Raw genomic sequence first — 20,717 nt, 5'->3', positions numbered from 1 at the left:
ACTGCAGTAGTCTGCCAGTTGATATCTCTAACTGCTACCCTTGCCCCTTTACAGTTTTTGTCATCCATAAAATAGCCAGGACGATCCTTTTAAAACTTCTCTGCCCACAACTCTGCTGCGGTTCTCCATCTCACTTATGGTTAAAAGGTTTTATAGTCACCTGTATTTGGAATGACCGTAAAACTTATGGTCCAGATCAGGACACTTTTGAGCATGAAAGGTGGTGTTCTTAATAATAATGCTGGGCGCACCTGGGTGGCACAGTAAGTTAAGCATCTGACTGTTGGTTTTAACTCAGGTCGTGATCTCAGGGTCATGAGATCGAGCTCCATCCTCAGTGAGGAGTCTGCTTGAGATTCTTTCTCTCCCTCTGCCCCTCCTGCCCGTGCTCTCTCTCTTTCTAAAATAAATAAATCTTAAAAAAATAATGTCGGAGCAACAGGCACGAACCAGGACTATCTTGGGCAAACCAGGACATGTGTGCGGTCTGTGCCTTCTCCCCCTTCCCTCTTTATCCTCATTTCCTAATACTCTCCTCTTTGCTTATTCTGTTTCAGCCACACTACCCTTCTTGATGTTTTTTGATAGTGCCAGGCACACTCCCACCTTAGGGCCTTTGCTTTCCCCCCAGAAATCTGTGTGGTTTGCTTTCCTATTTCCTTTAGGTCTTTGTTCAGATAGAACTTACCAGAAAGACTTTCTCTGACCACGCATGAAAAGCACTCTGCCCCTGCTGTCTATTTTTTACTCACTGCTTTGTTTTTTTCTTATCGCTACTGGGTACCATTAATTTATTGTCTACTTCCTCCCCACTGGAAGCTCCCTGAGGATGGGAATTTTTGTTTGCTATGCTCCCTGGGCTAGTTAGGCACATAGTTGGGGATTAACTAAGTATTATATTGACTTAGTACATTAACAAATGAATTTTTAGAATTGCCATTGTAGACCATGGAGTATTTAATGGGAAAATACATTCCTGCTCTTGATACTTGGGTATATAAAATAACTCTTTTCTCTTTTGATTTGTGCTAGCCAAATTAGTTTAGGAACTTACCTTGGAGTTCCTAAATCATATATTTTTCCTTGTTCCAGGTGGGAACTGTCAGAATCAATTTATTGATGTAAAACTAGTGTTCTAGGTTTACTTTTTATAAGAGTCTTATTTCTGCCATATTTGATGTTCGCTTGTGAACTATTGAAAGTAAAAAGGACCGCCTTGGCAATTTCAGTGGTTTGTTTTTGGCCACAGATTTCTGTGTTTTTTTTCCCCCCCTTCTGCTTGTCTACCCCCACCTCCTCCCCAACATGCATGCTCTCATCTAAGAGTTTATACTCTGCCTTGACTTAGGGAATTAGGTTCTACCCTTTTTTTTTTTTTTAAACCTGTTTTAATTAAAATAAGAAAATGCTAGGGTCTCAGTCATGTAAACTTGTCTTACTACACTTCAGTGTAAATAAGTGTCTGCTACTTCCAAAAATTTGCATTTTAGGGCTTTTGCCCCAAATGGTGAATTTGTTATCCATAAAGGAATTTTAAATAGATTAGGAGGAATTGGGAGGAAAGGGATGTAGACAACAAAGCCTAATCTTTGTCCCGGAAATGATACCGTCTCTGACATGAGATGATCCTTTCAGGATCTCTGGGGCACGTGGGAAGAGCTGGAACAATGTTTCCTGTTCTCTCAACCCCCAGAGGCTCTCCTCTTTTGTTTCTCTCTGGCTCTTATGCACACACCTGCATTCAAGGTTCTCATTCTCTCCCTCCCTTGAGGACGAGGGTTGTGGCTTCTCAAAGGGAGTGTTCTCGGGAGCTTTCACATGTAGAGGAACTTGCCAGTAGTTGTTTTTCCTTGCAGTCTTCTAAGGCCTTAATTTCTGCTTGTACCTAGTTTCCTTTATCACCTGGATCATAACTTCAACTTCTGTCGCACTGTCTACTCTCAGAATTATTGTTAACTACAGGCCAGAACTCATTTTGATAGTTTCCCCTCTTTGTACCTCGAACTCTGGTTTTATTTTTTCTGCACCTGTGGCCTGTGGGTGGGAGAAGAGAATCTAAGCAGCTCAGTGTGTGTTCTTCAAGAAGGAATTAGATGTAGAGGAGGCTTTAGAGTTGCTCAGGCCTTTGAATCTTGAGCCATGGGACAGAGATTTCCAGAATGTGGTGATTCAGGAGGCAGATCAGGACCTTTGTAAGCATCAGTGAATGTGAGAGTGTTAAATGGTATAATTTAACAGGGAAAATAGTGACATTGGTTGCTGGCTGTTGTACTGGAGTACTAGCAAAAAAGAAATCAAAATCTTACTGGAGCTTAAAAGTAATCATTTACATCTAACCACCATGCAACATCATAATTACCATAAAACCCTTGGCTGACACTGGTCCTTTTGTGTGCTTAGCTTCCAGTTTTGCCCATTCTGACAAAACATGGAGAGATTATTTCTTGGAAGCAAGGTTCCATTGGATAGAAGGAGGCTAGCAGCTAGTATTCTGCATCCGTGTCTATTTTGGTTTTAAAAGAATATCTTTTCTAACTCTGTGATATAGTAGTGTGTTTAATGTAAGACTTGAACTTTTTAAATGTTTGAGGTTCATGCAATACCTTTTGGACCATCTTGAATGGGGGAGGAATGTTCCTTTGTTAGTTTTTTCCCTTATAGCCATATTGCTAGAAACTTGTAAAAAGGAGTAGGTAGCCACATACGCCTGTAGTGGCTATTTATCTAGTTTTTCTGAAACACTAAGGTGTGTAATAGAATTGAAATAAAGACTGTTATCATAGTTTGATGAAGGTATGTGTATATTTAGTCAATTTCTTTTGTTTTTCTTTTTTCTCTTAGACTGCCAAGGAAATCTGATGTGGAAAGGTGAGTATGAAAAAAAACTTAAATCTATGTCTGTGTTGGTATATCTATGAGAGTGTATGTGAGAAAGAGTGTGAGTGTGTGTGGATGTGTATGAAGGGTAGGGCTGTGGATTGGAAACCTAGGTCCAGAGAACCTAGGGTGATGTTTTACACCATTTGTTTAGGGAACCCTGGGAAATGTGATTTCCTCATCCTTGACAGTTCTTGGTGTAGACCAGCTCTGGACCTTGTGTTCTAGAAACCTTTGTTGTTAAGTCCCTGAGGGGGAGAGGAAGATGTAGAAGGTATAGAACTTAATAGAAGCTGAGGAACAGACTGACTTAAGTTGGCTGCTGATTTACTGTTTGCTATGAAGATGCTATTAGATGTCTTTAGAGAACTGACATTTGCATACTGCTATTGCTGTTTCACAGTTGAATTTTGATTGAGTTGGAGTTTGGGGCTTAAGACATAACTAAACACCACTGTGCCCATAGGCCAAAGGAACAAGATAAATTAAGGTTTCAAAGTAATCCTGTAATGGAGGTTTAAGTTGTGGCCACAGTATGTAGGCTACTTGACTGTGTCTCTGGCACTCTTATGCTCCTTGGTTAATTTTTTTTTCCCTAAATACCAAGTCACTAGGGAAGATTTATTAGTGACTCTACTCCCCACCCCCACCCACCACCAGCTATCTTTCTGAGGGAATTGGATCAAAAAGGTAGAGATGGGGGAGACCGTTGAAGCATACTTTTGTTATGGTTTGGCTGGTCAGTTTTAAAGGAAGGAAATGTAAATCCGGATTTCTTCTGTCCACTCTGGGGTGGGAAGGGAAACTGGGCCTTGAAAAACTGACTCATGCTGCTGATCACTTGAGATTGCATGGTGTCAAAAAAGTCATGTTACAATAGTTTACAAAGGTGGGTGTTTGCTTTCCAGTACAGGAGATCATTTGGGGAACCAAGTTAATAATAGACAGATATGTTTGCTCTAGGAGAAGAGCAGAGGGCTCACGTGCTCTGTAAGTCATTGCTGAGTTGGAGTTTGAGTACTGGGGCTCCCAGCACTGAGATGGTGCCAGGTCTTAATGTACATTTCCTATTTCTGCTGTGCTCCAGTCTTGCCTGTGATGCTCTGCTTGTTATCTCTCTTAAGATCCTTAACAGACACTGGCAAGGAGTCTTAATTTTATCTGTGCCCTTGCTTCTTCTCTTTGTACTACCAATAATCATATTGCTGGCTGAATCTTAAGGAAGCCTTTTCAGGTTTTTTTGTGGGCTACACACACATGCTCTCGCTAGGAGTTAGACTCTGTAGTCCTCAGTCAGGATTATACTTCAACAAAAGCTTTTATTTTGGTGCATTGCCTCATGGTGTTGCTATTGGTGAGATACAGAGATGTGGGTTGGATCTGTAGTCCATTGAACAGCTGTACTGAGATTAATATAGGTCAGAGTCCACTTGGAGGGAGGTTGATGTCCTGCTGGGTCCTGTCATCAGTCCCAGCCTGTCGAATATATTTTTCAGTATCTTAAAGTAAACTACGAAAGTGATTTTCAATTTTATAGCTGTCAGGAAATTGAGAGGTCTAGCTAACATACTGACAAAGCTTTTAAGGCTTTATGAGATGATAAAAATACTGATGAGTATTGAGAGAATAAGCATCGTAGTGGATATAGCATAAAAATAGATACGGACAGACCATCTAGCTTTTATTTTTAGTGCTCAGTTTAACTTTGTTTAGATGATTTAATATCTAAGTTTGTCACTGAAATTAGTTTGGTAAAGTGTTGCATAGTTCTTTGATTATTCAGGTGTTTAAATCACGCTCTTGCAAGATGGGAAATGGGCCCTTGCTTTTGTAGAAGTGAGACACTTTCAAGCTTTGGTAAAGATCTGTTTCAGTTCCTTTCTCGTAACAAAAAGGTTGCAAATTCATAACTCATAGTCTTAATTATGAAATTCCTGACTCTTAATTTGTTCCTCTCTGTGACCTAGTTAACTTTTACGTTGTACTTTTATGTCTGTGAATTGGGTATAGTTCAGTAAACAACTTTTATTGTCACACAAAATTAATTTTTAAAATGTGATGGTGGTTTATTGCTAAAACATTTTTTTTGGATTTATTACTCGGAAGTAGAAAATAAAAAAATGCATGCAGTATACAAAACGTGACAATAATTCATATTTAGGTAAGTACCTTAGGCGGTTCATTTTATTGTAATGGTTATAAACAAAGATTGATTCATATTTTAGCCCAGATGAAATAAATTGTGAAATACTCTTTTCAAATATGTTCGTTCATTAATAATTGTTTTATCTTATAGGAAAATAGAAATAGTGCAGTTTGCTAGCCGGACACGTCAACTCTTTGTTCGACTATTAGCTTTAGTAAAATGGGCTAATAATGCTGGCAAGGTGGAAAAATGTGCGGTGAGTTAAACTTTTGATTTTATTTTATATAAAATAACTTTTTGGAATGTCAATTTATAATAGACATAGCTTCTAATTTTAGCTTTAATTTATATCTGTTGATTTGTTTTGAGAGACAGTACTTAAGTGAGTAATCCTATTTCTGTACGAAAATGTGTAAGGGCATCTGGCTGGCTCAGTTGGTTAAGCATCTGCCTTTGGCTCAGGTCATGATCCTGGGGTCCTGGAATCAAGCCCCACATCGGGGCTCCCTGCTCAGCGGGGAGCCTGCTTCTCCTTCTGCCTCCCCCCCGCCCCCCGCTGGTGCTTTTTCTCGCTGTCTTTCTCTCTCGAATAAATAAGTGAAATCTTAAAGAAAATGTGTAATATATTTCTGTAGAAACTTAGTATTTGATCACCCAAGCAGGAAAAGAGACTAGGTCGTATCTGGAGACATCGTTACTCTAGAAGACATTAAATATGAGACTTAAACTACAGGGGGGAAATAGCTTTACATTTGTACACTTCCTTAGAGTGTGCAAAGTACTTCCTTGAATTTTGCCTATTGATTATTGAAAACCCTCTTGAGTATGGCAGAGTTGGTATTTTCTTCTTGTTTTACAGATGAGGGAATAAGGTTCTTAGGAGCTAAATGGCTTCTTCAAGGCCACAGAGCTGATAACAGCATTTATCTGTTTGTTATGCATCTACTGATTCTCCAAACCCTTTAGTGAGCACAGGGCATAGGATATGGCAGATGAGATTTAAGAAAGGCACAGCCCCTGCCCTCAAGAAGCTCATAGGCTTTGTCTGTTAAATCACTCTTGAATTCAGAGGAGTGACATGTAGTGAAGTGTACCACAGATGCTAAAATCAGCCTCCCCTGCCCCCCAACCAAAAGAAAAGAAACCCAAGTTATGAGCCCATAACTTGGGGAGGATGGCGCCGTGTTAACAGACGAGGCACATGATTACTCCCTTCTGTTTTACTTCGGTCACTTCCTGTGAGGAGAAAGGAAAGAGAGTAGACTACCCTTTCATATTGGAAAGGGTAGAGTAATCATTCATAAAGTGAATAAAGTCCTAAAACAATGAGAGCATTTATTCACTTTGAGGTCAGCTCTACAAAGCCAAGTAACCTTCTAGCCACTGTCAGTTATATTTGGAAAGTAGGTAGATTCTCTAAGCTTAACACTGATGCTCATATTTTTTTTTCATTCAGTTATGTAATAACATTAAAAATTTTTTATCAGTTTTTATCAGCAAAGGCAGAAAAACAGCATTACATTGGTTCAGTTTTATTTGAGTCCTTTTCAAATTCTCTTAAAGTTTACAAATTAAAATGAGCAGCCACCTGGTCATTATAGAGGTATGTAATAAATTTCTTTTTAGCACCCTGACAAGCTAAGTTGAAACTATTTTTATAGTACTTTTATATTTGCAAGTCTATCAGGGTTTGCCTCTTCCATAAAATCCCACATCAGAAAGGAATCTAGGACACAGTTGTGTTTCTGCACGTGATTTCCTGACCTCTCCCCTCCATTGTAGCCACTGCATTCACTGTCCTCGGTTCTACTAGGTTCCTCATCATTAGGCACAGAGCCTAGGTGAAAGTTGCTAAAGTGAAAGGAGAAAAGGGGTTGTGAAGAAGTTGAGAATTGTAAATGCTAGAATAATAATTTTTTTTAAGTTAAAAATAAAACCCAATTTTCACTGAAGTCGATACTCAATTCCAGCTCTACCAACTAAGCTAGTGACAATGCTGGAAGAATTCTACCAAGATAAATTCCAGCCACATATCTTTTGTCCACAGGAGTAAGCTGTCATCCTTCTGAAATACAGCCTCGATCACAGATTTATTTAGAGGGAGAATATTTTGTACCCCATATATTGTTTTTCTCATGGGGGAAAATGTTCTTTGATTCATCTGTTGTCTGTTGGTATGATAGGGAAATTAAAGTTTGTATTCAGAAGCTCTTTTTTTTGTCCACTGAAAAGCATCATTTGAAGGATAGTTGTGATTATAAATATTAATAAACAGACTTATACCAAGCTTATTTATCAGAAAGTTTTATAATTCATTTTTCTGGAAATTTGGGAACACCAAATGTAGTAAATCTATTTTGGTTGAAATGAAGAAGCATGGTATAATATTTTTGAAAAGCCTAGGGTATTTTCTTAATAATTACTTAACTTGGGGTAATCTTTTCTTAAAAATGTTCAAACTTGCAATGAAAAGTTAGGTGTCACTGAAGTATATCAAATCCCAAGTGTTCAGTCTTTCAAACCTGGTGTTAAATCCCTAATCATATCATGGGTATTTCAGTTATCTGTTTAATACTACTGAGTTGTGCTTCAGTAACATAATGTCAAGGAAAATCCAAAACTCTTGGTTTTGAAATTGAGCCGTATTGTAATTCATCTTTCATTAATTCATAGTTCAGCATTCTTTTATTAGTTTTTTGAATTGGCTGTTCAAATAAATCACATTCTAAATAAAGTCTCATACTGAACTTAATGTAAAGTTTTGGTATTTTTGTTTTGTGAATGTAGATACCACAGATGTGTTTATGTCAGGTATTAAGTCCATCAACTGGAGAATTAGAAGATTATTCATGTTTTGATTCTTCTGTTCTCAACCTAGTGATTATTTACCTAGTCTCATTTGAGATTCTTAATAGATAATGATCTTTAGCCATACCAGACATATTAAGTGTGTAACAGTGTATAATATATAAATACAGTTTATAACTCTAATGGTAAAACAGTCTCGATCAGGTTTTATTTAAGAAAAAGAAAATCTCTCTCATTCCTGGAGCTTTTTAAAAAACAGCTTTATTGAGATATAATTCATATACCATACAATTCACCCATTTAAAGTATACATTTCAGTGGTTTTTAGTATATTCAGATATGTGCAACCATCAGTCAATTTTAGAACATTGTCATCATCTCAAAAAGAAAATTTGTAGCCTTCTGCTGTCACCTCCAAGTGGCCCCCCGCCAGCCCTAAGGAAGCATTAATCTGTTGTCAATAGATTTGCCTACTCTGAACATTTCATATAAATGGAATTATAATATGGGGTCTTTTGTAACTGGCTTATTTCACTTAGCATAACGTTTTCAAGGTTCATTCATGTTGTAGCATGTAGTAGTTAGTACTTCGTTTCTTTTTATAGTTGAATTGTATGGATCTACTATATTTTGTTTATCATCAGTTTGTGGACATTTAGGTTGCTTCTAGTTTTTGGCTGTTATGAATGTCGCTGTAAATATTCATGTGCAAGTTTCTGTATGGACATTTCTCTTGCATATGTGCCTAGGAATTGAATGGTTGGGTCATATGGTGACTATGTTTAATCACTTGAGGAACTGCCAGACTGTCTCCCAAAATGGCTGTACCATTTTACATTCCCACCATCAATATTTGAGGGTTCCAGTTTTTCCATGCCGATACTTGTTATTGTCTGACATTTTGATTCTAGCCATCGTATTAGGTGTGAAGCTGGTATCTCGTTGTGGTTTTGATTTGCATTTCTCTGTGGACCAGTGATGTCGAATATGTTTTCATGTGCTTTTGGCCATTTATGTATTTTTCTTAGAGAAATGTCTATGAAGTGCTCAGTTAAATTTGAAAGGAGAATATTAACCATATTAACAGCTGGCATGTGAGTGCTTAAAAAAAAAAAAGGAATGCGATGATCATTAGGGACCTGTATAGTTTTACTAAAAACTAAGTTACTCAAAACTAAAATTTGATGTTTATTCATTAGATTTCTAAGTCAAAGGAGTATAACTGAAGCTAGTGTATTTTGAATTGAGCCAGAGTAGTGTCAAGAATGTTTCATTAATTACCCACGTTTAAGGTGGAGCAATGTGGGCCGGATGAACTGTAGTACCCCACTAGGGTTGATGCAGGTCTTCCCAGGAGGTCTTTGGTATTCTTTGGCCTTGGCTTTGGTCTGATAAGCATTTTTACAGTGACCTGGATTGGAGACTTGGGATGATCTAAATCTGAGTAAAAACCAGCTCAGAAGTAAGGGCACAGTTGGTTGAGCATCTGACTCTTGGTTTTGGCTCCGGTAGTGATCTTGGGGTCATAGGATGGAGCCTGCATCAGGCTCCACGCTCGGTGCAGGGTCTGCTTGAGATTCTCTCTCTCTCTCTCTTTCCCTCTGTCCCTCCTGCTCGTGCTCTCTCTTTCTCTCTCTCTCTCTCTCTCAAATATTTTAAGATTTATTTAAATCTTAAAAGGTTAAGAGAAGTAGGATCCAAGTGGTTTTAATGTGTTAGAATCAGACAGATTACAGTCCTGCTTTAGTTTCAGGATGGAGAAAGGACCTTGCTTGATAGAGATTCACGTACAAAATATCAAGGCCTTTTAGTGGACTCCCAGCTTGCTGTGTGTTAGCACTGTCATTGCTGCTAATAAGTTAATGTTGTTGTCATTGATAGAAATCCATTTTAGTAGTCATGCAAGGTAGCACTTCTGGGCAGTCTAAGAGAAGAAACATTTTTTGGTTCCAGTTTCTCTGATTGTTGGCTTTCTTTGGGCAGGTGTCTTAACCTAAGTCTCAATTTTCTCATATCTAAGGTGATAGTCATTATCTGGTTTTGTCTATTTCCTAGAGTTGTGAAGATCAGATAATAAAAATGAGTATGGAAATACTGAGAAAATGTAGGACATTGTGTACCGGTATTAATTGTGGGTGTGATGTGGTATTAATTCTGGATACCATGTTTTAAGTTGACCACTGATAAATTGGAGTATTTCCAAAGCAGCAGAACGAGGGTGGTGAGTCAGAAATTTGGAGATACAGACTAAATGAAGTGACTTGGGATGTTTAGCTTGGAGATAGGATGGGCTTCCCCTATTTGAAGGACATGAGAGACATTACTGCTCCAGAATAGAAGATAAAAGTTTCAAGGAAGTAGTTTTCAGCTCCGTGATGAACTCTGCTAGTTCAGGTACCCTTATGAAATGCATTCAATAGAGAACTGATGGAAAGGATTTCTGTTTGGGGTATGAAGTTGGCCTAGATTTCATATAACAGGCAACATTTAGGGAGTATTTTATGTGTTCTGGGCAGTGTTCTGAAGGTTTTGTAATGTACTAACTCTTTTTTTAAAAAAAGATTTATTTATTTGAGAGAGAGAGGGAGCACTCAAGTAGGGAGAGGAGCAGAGGGAGAGAATCTCAAGCAGATTCCCTGCTGAGCACAGAGTCCAATGCAGGGCTCCATCCCATGACCCAGGAGATCATGACCTAAGCCGAAACCAAGAGTTGGACGCTTTAACTGACTAAGCCACCTAGGCAACCCTGTATGCATTAGCTCTTAATCCTCAGAACAACCTTGCGAGGTTGGAAATCATTATCTCCATTTCACAGTTGAAAAAACTGAGGCCCAGAGAGGTTAAGTGACTTGCCTAAGGTTATTGGGACAGTAAGTTGCAGAGTTAAAATTGAGACTAAGGCAGTCTGGGTCTAGGAGTCCATGCTTTTAACTACTTTGTTACCAGCCAACTCCAGAAGTCTGAGAGTAAAAAGCATTTTATTCTATTTATTTTTCCTAACTTCTGATAATGTACTTGTAATGTTAAGGATGGAGAAACAAATTGGAAGACCTTTTACTTAAAGTGATAGAAAGTTATTGTTTTTAATGCCAGATACAAATGTATTAAATATATCTTCACATTACTGGGAAATTTCTTGAGGAAATGTTTCAAAATGTGGAAAACTATTAATTCCCTCAAAGTTTACTTTGGAATGAATAAATGATATTTGAAGTGCAAAGCAGCTTGTTATCAATGAAGCTTAATATATTTACCCTTTGCTTTAAAGATGATTTCAAGCTTTTTAGATCAGCAAGCCATCCTGTTTGTGGATACTGCTGATCGCCTGGCCTCGTTAGCTAGAGACGCCCTAGTCCATGCACGCCTGCCTAGTTTTGCCATCCCGTATGCCATTGATGTACTGACTACTGGGTCTTACCCACGACTGCCCACCTGCATTAGGGTAAGTGCATTGCTCACCATTCCCCTTCTTAAAAAAGTTGAAGGGTTTGGCAATGAAGTGTACTGTGTTACCAACAAAACAACTATTCTCTATTTTTAAAACAATTATTTCATGTAATTCACTTGTTTCTCTATAACTAAAATTGTGGTTTTTTGAAATAAATTGAGGGCCAGAATGTGAATAACTATCAAAATGGATGAATCTATGTGTGTGTGAGGTTAAACATGTGCACATTAACTTATATCTATTTCAGATGTGAAAATACTACATGCTAGTTGCTTTTTGGAAGGTTGTTTTTTTTAAGTACTATTGTGGTAGTTGTTTACTGACTTGGTGCTATTGTATTTTATACTTTTAAGAAGTGGTGCAAGTCATCTAGTGACATGAACTTGGTCTCATAAATAGAGCATGAAGAAGATCGTGTTGTATTACTGACTTAGCTGGGTGACTGGTGGAATCATTGGCATTCTAAAGCATGATAGTAATGGTCATGTCACTATTATTGGATGTAGACTGCAGAAATGAGTGTTGAGATTCTCTTGGGCAAAGTACAAAAATATTATGCTAAGACCGGCACAGGTAAAGATTGTGTCTCTTTGTAACATTATTTTAAAATCACTTAATTTTTTTTGTAGGATAAAATTATTCCTCCAGACCCAATTACCAAGATTGAGAAACAAGCCACACTTCACCAGCTCAATCAGATTCTTAGACATCGGCTTGTGACCACAGATCTTCCTCCTCAGTTAGCAAATCTTACAGTTGGTATGTACCTGAAGTTTATTTAGTTTTTTTTAAAGAATTGACTTGTTAGAATTTTTTTTAAACAGCGTTTAGGGTTTCGTTCGAAGAAGTACTATTTTGAGGTTTTGGCTTGCAATTCAGGTGGTGTTCAAATATGTGACTTGTCAACCCGATCATTTTTCTCTTTAGTACCTGGGGATAAAATGCTGGTATGTGAAGCTGGGAGCAGGGAGGAGAGAAGAGGCGCCAGAGTTACACCTCAAGAGAAAATTGTTAGTTGATGTTAGAAGTGTTAACTGCCTTTGGCTATTGCTTATGCAGGAACTACTGAATTCTTTGGACACGTAGGAAAGAACTTCCAAGCTATTTAAAATTTCTTGTAAGTTAGACTGAACGTTCTAGGTTAGCAGGAAGCTGCTTGTTTTCTAGCAAGTAGTAATGTTTTTCTTCTTCTCAAAGCAAATGGCCGGGTGAAGTTTCGAGTTGAGGGAGAATTTGAAGCCACCTTGACCGTGATGGGAGATGATCCAGATGTTCCATGGCGTCTTCTCAAGCTAGAAATTCTAGTTGAGGATAAGGAAACAGGAGGTAAATCAGAAACAGTAATTCAGATGCTTGGTGTTTTTATATTACTGAAAAAACATTCTTGCAGAATGATAAATTTTAGCAGTTTATCCTGTCGTTTGAAGCAGCTGTTAGGATGATCATGCCTACCTACCTACCTCTCCGTAGAGGCTTTAGTGTTTCTCAAGTATAATGTTCTCTGGTTTCAATAGATAACTTCAGTTCTTTTTTCTTTCTTCTTTTTTTTTTAATTGAGTGTTAGTATACTCTTCCTTAGTTGGTACTATAATATGATCTGTACACTTTTCTGATTAACCACCTTCTTTTCTCCTGCCAATGGAAGATGGGCGAGCCTTGGTTCATAGTATGCAAATCAACTTTATCCATCAGCTGGTGCAGTCTAGACTCTTTGCTGATGAAAAACCTCTTCAGGACATGTATAACTGCCTACGTATCCTTTTGAAATTTGAGACATATATTTGTAAGGAATTTGTGTGTCTCTCTCTCCCCCACATTTCCATTTGCCTCCCCCATCCTGAACTGTAGCAGACTCAACTCCTTCCTCCCCCTTCCTTTTTGGGGGTAGAAACAGGGCTGGGGAACAGGTCAGTGTGAAGAATAATTATACATTTGTAATAAACCAAATTTTAAATTTTACTGTTCACTTTGCAGGTAAAAACAAAAATGAATTAGAAATAGTACAACCTGGAGGAAAAAACCAGTGCTATTTGGTCTACTCATATTCTCTAAACTGATGAATTAGCGGGCAACCTGGACCTTACAGTTTGTTTATGTTGGTTCAAAATTAAACATAAAAGTTCTTTCTAAAATTATGCCACAAATTGTAACACTTTTTAGTATATGTCATCGGAGAAATATAATTCCAGAAATTTCTTTCATAGCCAGCTTTTGGGGAAATAAAGCTTTCGTTAAATGAAGTTTGCTTGTACTTCATTGGCTGTTGTAGTGATTTATTAAGTTTGCTTAACGAGACCCATCAGATTCTTTCTGCTTATCGCTTCAGTTAGAAGTGCTACATTCCCAAACTCTAATGTTAATCCGAGAGCGGTGGGGAGACCTTGTGCAGGTGGAAAGGTACCATGCTGGAAAGTGCCTCTCCCTCTCAGTTTGGAAGTAAGTGAAGTTGATTCTGGTGAGTTCATGCTATGACTGTTAATACTGTCTTTTTCTTCCTTTTTTTCTCTCATGCATCTGATTTACTATATACCAATAGCTGTGTACCTCTTAGCAACATGATTTTATATAGTAAGGTTCCTGGTATCGTATAAACCACATAGGGCATCTGTAACTGACCCCTTTCTTAGAACGTGGCATGTTTTAAATACGTAGACTTTTATTTGTATTAAGATTTGCTCTCTTAAAAAGTTAGATTACTCTGGGCTCACACCAGATTGCTGAAAGACCATTAAAATTGTTGGGTATGTTTTAAAACATGCTTGCTTATCACTGTTTTACATTTTGAATTGTGCCCTTTAAAATCTTTTTTTGGGGAGGGTTTTGGGGAAAATCAGTATCAGGCTGTTTACAGTCCTTGATTCCCTGGAACTTGGCTTGATTCCCATTTTCTGTGAAGGAATCAGAGATTAGTAGACACCTCTTAGAACACAGGTTGTTTTGTTTTGGGATTTTTGTTTGTTTGTGTGCATGTGTTTTGTTTTTAAATTCTGTGTCTTTTTTTTTTTTTTTTTTTTAAGGACATAAATCAAATACTGTGTTGGATTATAGAATAGTCTGTGGGCCTGTCATGTTCTAGGCTCTGGCTAAGGTACACAATAGATTGTTTCTGTTTTATTCCAAAAATTAACAGGCTGTGTTGGGAAAAATTTTTATTAATATTTCTTTTTTTCTTGGGGTGCCTGGGTGGCACAGTCAGTTGAGTGTCCACCTCTTGGTTTCGGCTAGGTCGTGATCTCAGGGTCATGAGTTCAAGCCCCGTGTTGGGCTCTGCGCTCAGTGTAGAGTCTGCTTAGGATTCACTCTCCCTCTTCCCTCTGTTCTCCTGCCTGTGCTCGCTCGCTCGCTCTCTCGCTCTCTCTCAAATAAATAAATGTTTTTTAAAAAGAAAATATTTTTTTTCTCTTTAGTCAACAGGTTCTTGGGAGAAAAACAGGGACGGCATCTGTTCACAAAGTTACAATTAAAATCGATGAAAATGATGTCTCTAAGCCTTTACAGATTTTTCATGATCCTCCTCTGCCAGCTTCTGATTCCAAATTAGTAGAAAGGGCCATGAAGGTAAAAGATCTCAATGTATTTTAATACTGTTTTAATTAAATGAATATATATAACTTAATATTTATACTTAAAACTTTTAACACAAATTCTTTAAAATACCCAGTTGTTCCTAAAACCTTTTATGAAACTTGTTTTAGACAAATGTTATGCTTTTGCATTTTTTTAATAACTAATGTTATATATAATTTTTAAAATGTTCCTTCAAATTTTTTAACTTAGGTCAGATCACCATTTTATTCTGAAGTTCTGCCATTTAATCACTGATAACCAATACATATACTGTCTTGATACGTACTTGCCAAAATGTTAGCTGTGGTCTTTAAGCTACCAGTACCATATACTGCTGTATATTTCTTTTTAACTTTAAGCTTGCTTGCTTTTACTGGTTAAAAAATCAGTGTGATTCTAAAAGGAACTGTCTTGAAACACAATAATCTGCTGTCAGACTTTTAAAGTAAATATGTTTAAATTGCACATACGATCCTGTTCTTTTTGTTTATGCAGATTGATCACTTATCAATAGAAAAGCTCCTGATTGACAGTGTCCATGCACGAGCTCATCAGAAACTCCAGGAACTGAAGGCCATTCTGCGAGGCTTCAATGCCAATGAAAACTGTAGGTTCTTTTAAACTAGCGTTTCTGCCTTTCTTTTGTTTGTGTTAGTATCCACTTTTATGAAGCATCTTTCTTAATCTGACTTTTTTTCCTGTGTTTTGTTGTGTCCTAATTTTTCTCTTATTCTTACTTTTTTAGCTTGGCCTTATTTTTGAAATGTATGCATATTGAACCTCCTTAAAGCCTTTTTCCTATTGAAATGGAAGTTATTTTAACATCTTACTATGAATCTTATTTTTTTTAGGTCTTCTAAGAATAAGGCAGCTTTGCAGATACTTATTTATAAAATACGTGTCTGAGGGAAGCAGAATTTATCCCTGGTCTTTTTAAAGATTTTTTTTTTTTGAATTGTTAATACATTAGTGGGATTCAGATAAGAAATATAGATATACACACATAGTGCAAAATCTTCTAAGTTTGCTTACTTAGTAAGTATGTTTAGAGCTTTGGGGGACAATCATTTAGAAAGCCAGTGCTTTCATTCTAGAAATAGTTTCACAGTATCATGAACATACTCACTCTCCCTACCCCACTCGTTTTTGGTTGTGATGACCTCATGCCCACAGTGAACAGCCTTTAATTAAGTGAGCTGATGTAGGGGAAGTGCCATAAATATTATGATGTCTTTAATAGTTCTGGTAGCAAAGGGACTGCCTTTCATTGCCACAGAGCCCAGCTCAGTCCATTATACTTTAAAAAGCAGCTTCTTCGGTACCACTTTGACGAATTAGGTAAAAATACTGCCTGAAGGAAAGACAGTCAGGAAGATACATTTGTATTTAGAATACAACAGTCATTCGAAGAAAGTGAAAGAAAAGAGGTGTACAAGAGGGTCTGAAAACAAACTGAAGACTGAGGGGGGAAGGGCAGCTTAACTTAACAAAACTGCAAGTGTTGGCCTTAAATCTTGTTTGCGGGGACATGCCCACTAGCCCCATCGGGGCTTAACAGATTTATCGGGTTTTGATAATTTTAATTTAATTATAAGATGCAGTGTAAGTCCTCATCCCCCACCCACCTCCATTTTAATCCCTCAAGCAAGGATGTTCAATACAGACCTAAAATTTCTGATTGGAAAGTATACAAAACTTTCATTGGGGTTAGAAAGCACACGTAACCCCCCCTCCCCCCGTTTTCTTCCTTTTTGTAATAGTTTTGAGATAAAATTCACATACGGTGCACTCATTCGGTGGTTTTTAATATACTGAAGAGTTGTACAACTAGCTCCACAATCTAATTTTAGAACATTTTAATCATCCCCCAAAGAAACTCTGTATCCATTAGCAGTCACTCCCCCATTCATCCCTCCCTTCAGCCCCTGGCAACCACTAATCTACTTTGTCTCTTTAGAATTGCCTGTCCTGGACATTTCAGATAAATGAAATCATATAATGTGTGGTCTTCTGGATATTGTTGTTAGCATAACGTTTTTAAGGTTTGTGCATGTTAAAGCATGCTTCAGTACTTCATTTTTATTGTCCAATAATCCATTGTACAGATACACCACATTTTGCTTCTCCATTCATCATTGATGGGGTTGCATCTGATGTAGTTTCTGGATATTGGTGTGTTTGGTGGGGTCCAGAGCCAGTGGCCAAGAAGGAATTCTTGAGACGTCTTTGGTGCAAAATGGTGGTTTTATTAAAGCACGGGGACGGGACCCATGGGCAGAAGGAGCTGCTGCCCTGGGATTGTGAGAAGCAACTGATGATATACTTTGGGGTGGGGGGAAGTAAAGATAAGGGAAGTTTCAAAAGGATTTTCATATGCTAAAAGAAGACTGGGGAAACCTGAGGCCTTGCTATTGTCAAACCAAGGTTGTTTTTCCCTCTAGCAAGGCATTAACATTAAGACAGTTGGGATCTTTTACTCTGCCTGCCTCAAGTATTTGTCAGTGGGCTGCAGGTTATAAGGACAGCTGATTTTATCTACATTTCCTTCTGCCTTTGTTTCTCACATCATTCCCCCCTGAACAGTTTGACCCTTACATCTTTAAGGTTGCTGAGGGTGGAAGGTCTCATCTTCCTTAACTTCCTTCTGCTAATAGGGGTGTAGAGATGTCCCTACTTGTGGGTCAACATTGGTCAGTTGGGGAATATATATATCGGAGTTACAAAGGCCAAGGCAGCCAGTCCAAGGTAGACAACATATATGAACCTCCTTGAGTAGAAAGGATCATCCTGTCAGCTAGAAGTTACGGTAGTGAAGGAGTCTTGGCACCAGGCAGGAAGACACCGAAAGAGACAACAAAAGAAGGTTAATATTATAATGAGAATGAGAACTCCGAGTAAAAGGACCTCTGATAGTTAACTAAAATTTTCCTCCAGTCCTTTATTGTCATTTGAAAAGAAATTTGAGGTTTTCACAGGTTCACAGGAATAAAAAGGCATGCTAGAGTTTGCTCATTGGTTTCCTGTGAAGGAAATACAGGTTTTATTCTAGATATGTGAGTCCATGAAGAGTGCCCCTCTAATTTTACTGCAGTGGGAGTGCATAATATGACCCGGTAGGGGCCCTTCCATTTTGGAGTTAAATCCCCAGCTGTATTAGACTTCCAGTCCTTTAAATAAACCCTGCCTCCAGGGTTTATATGGGGTAGGTTGCTAGTGACTGTCAGGTGAGGTTTAGGGAGGACATGGTTTGCATATTCATTTAGAGGTTTATGAATATAACCCAGCCTCAAGAGAATAATGTAACAAAGCATTATAGTCTCCATCTATTGATAGGTTTACAGTGAGAAAAGGTTTTTCATATAGTAACTCAAAAGGACTTAACCCTATTGGTTGTTTTGGGGCAATCCTCATTCGGAGAAGCCCTGCTGGTAAAAGAGTAATCCAATTTTCTTGAGTCTCAATGCTTAAAATCTAGCATCTACAAAAATGTGTTATTGAAATATTTTCATTTTTAATCAGAGATAGCCATATCAGGACTATTTTGTTTGTAAAACAAGTCCAGTTTTAACAGACTTGGCCTAATGATTTACATAAGCTCAACAAGAATAGTGAGTGATCATAGAGATCTTTTACAGTTTGCTTTGCTGGAACTTTTTAAAAGGAATCTCTACGTTTAACTTTTAGTAGACTCCCGAGGCCAGAAGCCAAGCCAAGTGCTTGCCAGACATGCCTGCAATACCTGTAGATTTGGGCAAATTCCTCTTTTTGAGATCCTCAAAGTATCCAGAGGTTCCTGCACCTGCCAGGACGTGATACTCTTTACTCACCTGGTAAGGCTGCTGGGAACTCTGTAAGCAAGCTATCAGGCCAGCAGTTCCAAGGGGCTCTATTGGCTCCATGATTCATAAAGTCAATCTTAGTTTCTTAAAGCTGTCTGGTCATATCTGAGTCGATGCCAGTCTCTCTCAAATATGACATCCCAGTCAAAGCCTTGGTAAAATAACCACTGTTTCCAGTGGTGTCCTGTTACAAGGAGAACACATTCTTACTGAACTTAGGCAAGTGACTGTAATTGCCATGGAAGAGAGAATACTTTTCGGAGACCTTTTGAATTTCAGAGGGTTCAGATAAGTAAAAGGCTTCCGTTTGTTCAGAGGAATATTTATCTTATTTTTCTGTATCATAGATATCTTAAGAGAAAGTTTCCTTAGTCTGGAAGTACAAATATTAAAGAACCTGCAAAGCTTTAAACAAGAGTCAAACTATAATCATCCTCAGTTTAGTTAGTTCTGGAAATTCTTAACCATTTCAATTTTATGATCTTAAAGATATAAAAAACCTGTATTTATCAAAAGCCCTTTTTATGATTCTCCTTGAAGATGAAATACGTTTTGCAAGAGAATAAGAACAATAACTATAAATGAAAAAAGACTCAAAAGTGGACATGGTTAAAGATCTGATAAGAGGTTACAACCATAGCTGGCAAGGAAATTTGGTTATTTCTGTTCAGTAATCAGAATATTAAGTAATGGCCTCATACCAGAACATATTAAAACTTTAGAACTGCATATCGTCTCTAGAATGGTTATAGCATTTACCCAAATGTAACCTAAAGCTTATTATTTGTTTAACGTGCTTCCAGAATAACATACTAATAAGAAGGCCTAATGAGTGAAAGAGACTTTATTTCCAATTTAAATCTTGGGAAGTTTGTTAAAAAAAAAAACTCAAAGTGGGGTGCCAGGGTGGCTCAATTTTGCTTCCATTTTGGAGTTGAATGGAGTTGGCAAAACTTAACTCCTTTAAGATTGAGAAGTTTTAACTAAGTGATCAAAGACCTGATAAAGACAACACATAGAAACAGGTTTTCTGGGCAGGCAAAAGAGAATAAAACCTTTGTTTACATTTTCTTATCAACAGCACACCAATTAATTCAAGAAAACTTTGTCTTTTTAACAGAGAGAAAAGCAAGTTTCAATCTTATGCCCATGTACTTTTAAAATCCCTTCATTTTAGGGGTGCCTGGGTGGCTCAGTTGGTTAAGTGTCTGCCTTTGGCTCAGGTCATAATCTCAGTGTCCTGGGATGAGCCCAGTATCAGGGCTCCTGCCCAGTGGGGAGTCTGCGTCTCTCTCTTTTTCCTCTGCCCCTCCCCCCTGCTTGCGCTGGCTCTCTCTCTCTCTCAAATAAATAAATAAAATTTTTTAAAAAAATCCCTTCATTTTAATCTTAGTCTGTCTTGACCACATGTAAAATTCCTTTCCAGAGATTTTCCTACAACAGACCTACAACTTTTTCATTCAGAGTTGCTTCCCTTATTTCCATCAGTCTTAATTATATTTAGCAAAATTTTAACTCTTAGAAACCTTAGTCTCCAGTGAAAGCTAAGTAGTAACAAATTGTGAACTGGTATACCAAAACTCTTTAGACAGCAAATTTATGAATCAGTTAAGCACAGAGCATGTTTACTGACAGACCCAAATATCCTTAGTTTCTCTGCAATAAGAAGTCAAAAGCACAAACTGACATCCAGTAATCAGTGCTTTAGCACTTTATCCTATTTGGAAAAGATCTAGATGGCTAATGAATTCAGTCCCACTTATCTAAGCAAAACTTTGAAGTTTCAGGTTATCAAAGACTTGGAAAGCTATCTTAACAATTACCCATGAAAGCTTGAGACAATTAACCATCATTTTAAGTCATCTTTTTGCTAACAAATTGTAACAGAGATAACACGAGCTTATTTGACCTTCAGTAAATCTTGATAGAATAAAAGTTTCACCTTTAATGCTGATAACTTTAAAGACAGGTCTACCTTAAACCAACAAACTTAAGTTAGTTTAAATAACTGAATTATATTCCACCTGGATTC

The 20,717-nt window shown here is 37.7% G+C and overlaps 1 protein-coding gene across 2 annotated transcripts in view; it reads left to right on the top strand.

The window, feature by feature from the left end:
- The window catches only part of MED14 (mediator complex subunit 14), a 73,329-nt gene that overhangs the window by 2,473 nt on the left and 50,139 nt on the right, over nt 1-20,717 (top strand). For both annotated transcript variants that reach the window (XM_035003179.1, XM_035003188.1), the window contains exons 2-10: nt 2,842-2,868; nt 5,174-5,279; nt 11,100-11,273; nt 11,909-12,038; nt 12,477-12,605; nt 12,925-13,032; nt 13,583-13,715; nt 14,687-14,837; nt 15,342-15,453. In XM_035003179.1, coding sequence (XP_034859070.1) covers nt 2,842-2,868; nt 5,174-5,279; nt 11,100-11,273; nt 11,909-12,038; nt 12,477-12,605; nt 12,925-13,032; nt 13,583-13,715; nt 14,687-14,837; nt 15,342-15,453 — 1,070 coding nt within the window. The remainder of the gene's footprint in view (nt 1-2,841; nt 2,869-5,173; nt 5,280-11,099; nt 11,274-11,908; nt 12,039-12,476; nt 12,606-12,924; nt 13,033-13,582; nt 13,716-14,686; nt 14,838-15,341; nt 15,454-20,717) is intronic.

The sequence above is a fragment of the Mirounga leonina genome, unplaced genomic scaffold, assembly GCF_011800145.1.
Source record: "Mirounga leonina isolate KUSES-001 unplaced genomic scaffold, KU_Mleo_1.0 Mir_101609, whole genome shotgun sequence".
Lineage (NCBI taxonomy): Eukaryota > Metazoa > Chordata > Mammalia > Carnivora > Phocidae > Mirounga > Mirounga leonina.
Note: the sequence above shows the minus strand (reverse complement) of the source record. Positions and strands in the feature narration are given on the sequence as shown.